This window comes from Pistacia vera, unplaced genomic scaffold, assembly GCF_008641045.1.
Source record: "Pistacia vera cultivar Batoury unplaced genomic scaffold, PisVer_v2 Contig576, whole genome shotgun sequence".
In the NCBI taxonomy this organism is placed as follows: domain Eukaryota; kingdom Viridiplantae; phylum Streptophyta; class Magnoliopsida; order Sapindales; family Anacardiaceae; genus Pistacia; species Pistacia vera.
Window position 1 is genome coordinate 223,638 of NW_022196419.1, and position 7,896 is coordinate 231,533.

At 36.9% G+C, this 7,896-nt stretch overlaps 2 protein-coding genes across 2 annotated transcripts; both read right to left on the bottom strand.

Moving 5' to 3' along the window:
- On the bottom strand, positions 1 to 2,650 carry LOC116109242 (nucleoside diphosphate kinase 2, chloroplastic). The gene is made up of 7 exons (XM_031395478.1): positions 2,347 to 2,650; positions 2,097 to 2,153; positions 1,721 to 1,807; positions 1,288 to 1,368; positions 1,099 to 1,211; positions 918 to 967; positions 1 to 229 (listed from the first exon to the last, which is right to left on the bottom strand). Exons 1-7 carry the CDS (start codon positions 2,584 to 2,586, stop codon positions 162 to 164), a joined length of 696 nt encoding a protein of 231 aa, XP_031251338.1. The 5' UTR covers positions 2,587 to 2,650; the 3' UTR covers positions 1 to 161.
- A 2,359-nt stretch (positions 2,651 to 5,009) lies between these two features.
- LOC116109234 (GRAS family protein RAM1-like) lies at positions 5,010 to 6,814 on the bottom strand. Its single transcript, XM_031395466.1, has one exon. The coding sequence runs from the start codon at positions 6,812 to 6,814 to the stop codon at positions 5,264 to 5,266; it is 1,551 nt and encodes a 516-aa protein (XP_031251326.1). The 3' UTR covers positions 5,010 to 5,263.
- Positions 6,815 to 7,896: the final 1,082 nt, after the last annotated feature.

Below are 7,896 nucleotides of genomic sequence, written 5' to 3' on the forward strand. Positions count from 1 at the left end.
TGAAGGACTAAACTTCCGAATGTTTCTATTAGAAAATGACAATTTTATTCTTACATGCAGTTTTCATTGAACTGTTTGAATCAAAGATCAGTTAAAACACTAGGGTAATCCGAAGACAGCTGTTACAAAGGTGTGCCTAACTGTAATTGTTTGGTGAAAGATCACTCCGTTAACCATGGTGCTTGAGCTGGTATCCACTGGCATAATTCACCTTCCTTGAACCATAGCGCTGCAGAGAAATCAAAATATGAGAGAGAGAGAGAGAGAAAGAGAGAAGGAACAGGCATTTTGCACTAGGATCAGATAGATTCACCCAAAGTGATATGGATAGAGCATAAAATCTATATTCTAGCTTCCAAAAAATGGGAAAAAAGCAAATTTTATTGATCAGGTCTGCATGAAGATAGAAAAGGAAGATGCAGAGAGGGAAACAAATTATACTATCACATTTTCTTCCCAGTATGTAGGCCATTTGTGGCTTTCCAACCCAATACTCACTTGACTATATGCCCCATTTTCATTTAAGCTCTCAGTATCATATGCATTAGCTTCCTACGTCTCGCTCTCATATGATACTTGATGATTATGGAATACTGAAGTGCTGAGTTCCTGGTAACTTAAAAATCTCTCACTACTACCAATGTAAGCATCATAATCACACATATATCATTTATTAATTGGCTGATTGGCTGCTCTCTGGTCTTTGCATTGTTCGGGTGAGGTTACAGTGTTGGTCAGTTCATATGAATGGTATGTAATATGTACTGGGAAAAAAACCAGGGCAAGTAACTTCAGTAGCATCTCACATCACATAGGCTATATACCAACACTGGGATTCACTTTGAGATCAAGAAAAGAATCATGAAAATGAGCACCATGCTGTTCCCAATGTCATAAAAAAGCATTAACAACGTTACCTATCTCACGCTTGCCGTTCTCAGGGCTGTCACTTCCATGGACCACATTCCTGCCAAAATGCTCATCATCAGACTTTGTCTATTGACAAAATAATTGTTTACAAGAGGATTAAATATTTAAGTACCATCTAGTATAAGATGCACTTAAGTAGAGCAAAGTCAAAAGTCTGAAGAGGTCTACCTTCCTGTTTGAACAGCAAGATCCCCTCTTATTGTTCCTGGCTCTGCTTGCAGAGGGTTTGTTGAGCCTATTAGCTTACGTGCTGATGCCACAACACCAACACCCTCCCAAGCCTTGATAAAATTACATCACCATCAGTTTCTTGAACTAAAAAGGTACATATAGAGTTAAAAGAAAGGAGAAGCATACCATACATAAAACTGGGCCTGAAGTAATGTATTCAATCAATTTAGGGAAGAATGGTTTGGACTTGAGATCCTTGTAGTGTTCCTGTAACCATTGAAGATACACATAAGCAAAATTGTCCAAGCATCATGAGGAGGTTATCAAATAGCCATATATTGACAAAATTTTCAAAGATGAAACTTAAAATATTCTGAATCATTGTCAACACACGCAGGTATAGAAAGCTTATGGCATACAGTCTGGCGGCACACTATATTATTGAATGCTAATTTCTATTTCCTCAACAATGAAACAGGTATGTGCTCTATTGTAAAAAATGCACTACTTGGTCTGCTTCATTTATATACGCAGTCACTCTTGAATATTAGAAAGTAAGCTGTTGATTTTTCTTCACAAACAACAGTAAAAGGAATATAAGTATATCACAAAAACAAACCTCAGCCAATTCTTGGGGACATTGAAAGAGCTTCAAGCCAGTCAGTTTGAATCCCTTCCTCTCAAACCTTGAAATAATTTCTCCAACCTAATAAAACATAACCCATATTGATAATTCAGAACAAAAAAATTATTTAATGTCTCCTGATTAATGCCTATGCTGAGAAAGCCGAAGCATACATCCTTTTCTGCTGTTGTCCTATCCAGAAATGAAGTAGCCATTTGAAATAAGCAGAAACATATTTGTATTGCGTTCAACTGATTCAATAGGCTTTCTCCAAGGAATAATTGAAATTACAAAATTGTATTTCTTTTCTCAGCGACAAACCAGCATTAAATTTTCAACAAATACATTACACAAAACGAGTAATACTTACAAGACCACGTTGAACACCATCGGGTTTTACCATAATGTAAGTCTCCTCAACTTGTTCCTAAACACAAAAAGAAGAAAGAAAAAAAAAAAAAAACCTCAGATGGGTTTCCATTAATCGACCCCGAATATGAAAATAGAGAAATAGGCTAATTATACTCTGTTACCAAACTAAATAAAAAAGAAGGGAAAAACACTCCAATAGGGTGCCATAAATCATGTAAAAAGAGTCAGAGAGAGGAGCAAAATCATACCAGGGAAGCGACCAAGTGGGGAAGGAAGATGCCAGGTTTGGTGGAGTTGCGAGCAATGGTTTTGGATTGAAGAGGACATGTTTGAGATTTTAGGAAAAGATGGGAGTGAGAGGGGAATGCAGCAAGTTGAGTTTTGCTGCGTTGGATAAGCTTGTTGGAGGCGTAGGATAAGCTGCAACTTCTCTTACAAACAATAGAAGCTGATGATGACACACCCAACACCCCTACACCCTCCATCATTTTTTCTTCTCTCTTTCTCTCCCTCCACAACCCTTAAAAAGTTCCACTTTTTGCGAATCACTAAAAATTACCCATTGTCATACTTACGGAGAATATCATTTTTTTTAATATTAAGCTGACCCTCAAAGGTTTATAAATATATTTTGAACGCCATTTCATTATTAAATAGACTATCAAAAATATTTTATCATTGATGCCTCTTTGATTAACTTTTTTTTTTTTTATATATATAATCGAAGGTGTTTGGGATAGCTTACGCTTATTTTAACTAATTTTTTGGGATTTTGAAATTATCGACCAAGTAAAAACTTTAGTAATTATCTCTATTAACAATCGAAAAAAGACTCGAAGTTAAGATCTCTTGAATAATACATCTAAGAGTCCCTATCGTACCACTTGACTTACTTTGTTAGGTTTACAAAATTACTTTCTTACAAGACTAAAGTTGTCTTTTTGTTTTAACACTAGTTCATAAGATTCAAAGTTACCATTTTACCCATTTAAAATTTATAGCAATATAAGGAAATTAGGACAAAAGGGTAAACAATATAATTTTCAAACTTTAAGGGACTATTTGAAGGTGCAAAAATTTTCATCCAAATAAAATTAAGAAACCTTAGGGATAGTGAATGATATTCTCCCCCTTTTTTTTTCCTTTTTCATTATGACCTCCAATTGCTCTTAAAATAGAATATGAGATGAGAACAAGAACAAGGTGAGAATTAGTAGAATTGCGAAGAACAACTTTCATAACATAATTTTGATACATTATCAAAACGTTTAGAATATGGTGGTTAGAGGTTGTCCCGTTACCAAATGCATTAGAAAATATATCAAAACTGTTCTCAGAGCTTATTACTTTTTGAATACTATGAAAGTGAAAGGTGCAGTATTATGACTTTTTAGCATTTATAGAAGACTAAACTATTTTTTTCTATTCAAATAATGACTTAATGATACTTTTTCATCTAAAAAATTTTAAAATATAATTTTATTACCTATAGCAAAGTTTTATAAATAAATCTCATTGTAAAAAAAAAACAAGATGGCCAAAAATCTGTTATAAGTGAGGGCAGGATGATTAATTAATATTAATTTTTTGTTTTTTTTTCCCTTTTTTCCCTATTTCTTTGGCTAGCTGCTTCTCCCTTCTCTCCTTTTGCTGTCATTGGCGTTTTGTGCACCCATTTCCTCCCATACTACCGCCGATTTTGGCCAGTCCTGATGCGGGCTTCTATCTTCTATATATATTAAGGTAGCACAACTTTGGAGAAAGTTGATCATCAAAATTAAGAGTCTTTGTTTTTTTTTTTTGAGTAATACTACACATATAATATTTTTATACAACATTATGTGATAAAATATGATTGATTGATTTTAAATTAAAAATAAATTTTCATCTAATCATCTTCTATCATATAATATTATAAGAGAATATTGTATCGTGTATTATTATTATTATTATTATTTACTTGGTTTTGAGCATTTGTTTAAAGCATTGTTTTTTTGAATAGGCTTTGGGCTTAAAGGATTGTACATCGTCTAGTATTCTTGGTCTTTTGTGTAGCTTAGCCTTGGGCTTGTCCAAGGTTTAGCCTAGGGGGGATTTCATTTCTTAGGTTGTTTCTTTTATTCTTTTTATACAATTATCGGTTTTATCTAAAAAAATAATAAAAAAATAAAAAATAAATAAAAGTCTAAATGCAAGCTTTCTATATATCTTTTGTGTTATTGTTGCCTCGCTTTGTAAAATGTTGATCATCAAAGACAAGTGACTTTTCAGAAGTTTGGTCATGAATTGAATTAAAGAATTAATGAAATATCAATATGTAGCCTTATTAGGGGTTGTGGGGATCAAACTCAGGACACCATATCAATCCTCATCTTTTTTGATAACCGAGGTATCTGGGTCAATTTACACATATATCAACTAATTTCTCGAAAATACCAGTCAAATAAGAGCTCTAGTGGTCATCTCTATTAGGGGTTGTATGGCCTCGAACTCGGGAGATCATGTTAGATTATTCTTTTGCTTTTTTACCATCAAGAGGACTCGAACTTGAGATGTCATGTTAAATCCTCCCCTTGCTCTGTTATTATTAAGGGGATTCGAACTTGCAAGGCCATATTAAATCCTCATGTGCTCTTTTACCATCAGGCCACCCAATGATTGGTGCTTTGGAAAAGGTTGATCATCAAAGACAAGTGACTTTTAAGAAATTTTGGTCATGAATTGAATTAAAGAATCAATGAAATATCAATATGTACATTTAGGAACCCATCCTCTATGCACCCAAACAACAATACATTTACTTTATTTCATCTGTTCAAAGACAATGAACAGGTCACACTGGAATTCAAAATGAGTAATGCTACAGCCACCGATGATAGTGCATCGAATTTGTGCATCGAATGACGTGATAAAATCCTGACCGTTGATTAATATTAAGTTAAAATTAATCAACGGTCAGGATTTTGCTACGTCATTCAATGCACAAATTCGATACACTACCGTCGGTGACTGTATTATTTTCCATTCAAAATAACTTGCTTTCACTCCAAATTTTGCTACATGCCTAACATAGTAGCGCCAATGGAGTAAAGACATTATTGGGTTTTCATTGCTACCTAGTTACCATTAGAACCCTGGTAACTTTATTATGCAGCTATACATGCTTCAGCATTTCCAACAAGAAGTAGCAATTATTGGCTTTGATTTCCATCCGAGAACCAAACATCCCTTCTCTTCCACAACAGTGTAACCTTCACACACCTTTTTGTTCTTGAGCCATTTCTGGGCCTGAGCCATCATCTTGATGGGTGCCACCTGAAATCCTGCGCGACTCATCCTCCGTCGCCACTGATCCACCCTCTCATGTCGCTCAACCCTTGCAGGTCCCTCACAACTCACAATGTTTTTAATTTCCTCTGCAAAGTAGAACTGTTCCATTTTGGCGCGCCTGGTGTCATATTTGGGTAGCATGGCATCGAGGGAGTCAAAAATTGCTGAGTAGTAATGCAATGCTTCCATGAATCTCCCCAGAAAAAATGGCCCATTATGGCTTGAGTCCTGCTCCACTAAAACCAAAACTTTGGGCGATAGCTCATGGATTATCTGAAGGACTGAATTTAGAGCTCCTCGACTTTCTTTAACCACACAATGCAACTGGAGGATGCTATTGACAACAAGAACTTCATTTTCATCTACTTGGATGTCTTGAGTCTGCAGGTTTTCTAAGTTGCTTTCCACAACGGAAAAGTTCAGATTTATACAATAATCGTGTGCATAAGCCTCAAGCTCATCGCCAATAATTTGGAATTTATCAACACAAAGGCCAACCGCAGTTATTCGAAGACGGCGGGGCGGTTGGCCCGCACGGTTGGCGAGGCTCTGGATCAGCCAGCGCCACTGGTGCCCATCTGGCAAACCAAGGGTCATCCCTAAGTCCACCACATGGACGAAACTCTCTCCCTCAAAGGCTTCCAATATTGATGAGTTGGCTAAGAAGTGACTAAACTGAATATGCGGGCAAATTTCATAGACAAGGCGCAAAGCTTCCACTCTCTTATCTGAACTTGCAACATCCATTATGTTCATTGTTGGTGGTGCTGCAAAACCAAACGTTCCAAGGGGTTGAACCATTGCAAGACGGTCAGTAAGACCTTGGACAAAGCAAGAAGCAACACGTTGGAAGGAAGAGCCAAAGACCAACGCATTGGCCCTTAATTCTGACAACAAAGCCGAGGCATGTGACTTGTCTCGACAAGCCACGGCTTCTGCACAAGCAATGAGAAGCTGAACAAGCCTCATACCGTCGGCAGTTCCATCTTCTTCGGCAGCTCCACCATCCTCAGCATTCATCATGGCCTGTGCCGCCTCCTCTACAGCCTCGGCGGCAAGGTATCTCCGAGTATAAGTCCATATATGATCCCGGAAGTGGAGCCTCGGCAAACTATTCAAGCTACCAGTGCTGCTACTGCGGCTAATGCAGCTTCCGCCACTGGACAGACTACTGCTACTTGAAATGGATTCAGCAACACTCGGTGTCCGTTTAATCCTCTTTTGATCTCTGGTCTCTTCCGAAAAAGGAAGGATCAAGGTTGAAGCAGCCGCATGTTTCAACATAGGCATGTACCAATCTAAAGTTGAAAGCCCCAGTTCAAGGGCCATCACTTCATTACTCCTTTGATCACTATAAAGCTTATTTGAAGGGAAACCAGGCATCATTTTTCAGATTTTTCTCTTTCTCACTCTCTCTAAATATATTCAACAACGCTCTGAAAGAACCTATTACCAAAGGTTGGTGCGTTATATAGACACAATTTTCCTCGTTAATTTCGCAGAAAATTACAAGATACTAAGAAAACAATTGGCTTGATGGGTGTCCCCCAAGACAGAGGCATAGAATAATAATAAGCTATAGCATCGAGCAATCATCTTAAAAGCCCGTCGCTTTCTATGAGTTTTGTATTCTTTAACTTGTCAGTCTTCCGGCCTAGGAGGTAACTCATTTGGTTTCTAATGTAATTGAAAAAATCTTATCAGTAAATGTCATTTCTGCATATCCTTATTGATACCTATTTCATATATTTTAATCTTTCTTTTCATCAATCCGGCCTGCTTAAATGTTACCTGCAAACAAGCATTAGGACAATTAGATATACAAGTTCCACATCATTAAATGTTCTTAGTCGTGGTAATTTTAGGAGTTGGGACGTTTTTAAGAAGCTGCAGTTTTGCGACAAGAAAGAAGGAAACAAGGACGATTGAAGGACGATTTCCTTAAGCTCAATAGTCAATACAGAATTGTTCACAATTCCCATTTCAGAAATTTAGCATAATCTAATCTCCTGTCACAGCTGGTGGCGGTAATGTTACAATGCAGGCAACTCTACGCGTTTGTGATCCTGTGTTTCGAGCCTGCATTGTGGATCATGTAATGGGATTCTATACTTGGCCTTGCATCCAATGCCGGCCTTCTTGAATACATACAGAAAAATACAACATACATATGGTGCATTGATACGTTTTTAAACCCTCTACGCAACTAGGTTCACATATTAATATTATATCTTAATACATCTAATGCTTATTCGACGTTTTATGCATGGTTTAGTGATATACCAATATATTCTCATTTGATAGGTTCTTTACAGCATAATTATAAGACTCCGATTACTAAGTAACAAAAATAAATGCAGCAGAGCTAACCCTGCTGCGAGTTTGCTCTGCCATGAACGGTGAGGGAAGCTCCTCAAAGGAGAGTTTCGGTGTGTCTCATTTCATTCCATTATTATTCCAAAATATGG

Bases quoted from the DNA above. Each gene is read 5' to 3' on its own strand.
- LOC116109234 (XM_031395466.1), bottom strand. From the start codon at position 6,814: ATGATGCCTGGTTTCCCTTCAAATAAGCTTTATAGTGATCAAAGGAGT.
- LOC116109242 (XM_031395478.1), bottom strand. From the start codon at position 2,586: ATGATGGAGGGTGTAGGGGTGTTGGGTGTGTCATCATCAGCTTCTATT. The intron at 2,154-2,346 runs GTATGATTTTGC...TTTTGTGTTTAG, and splicing joins CCCACTTGGTCGCTTCCCTG to GAACAAGTTGAGGAGACTTA. The intron at 1,808-2,096 runs GTAAGTATTACT...ATGTTTTATTAG, and splicing joins ATGGTGTTCAACGTGGTCTT to GTTGGAGAAATTATTTCAAG.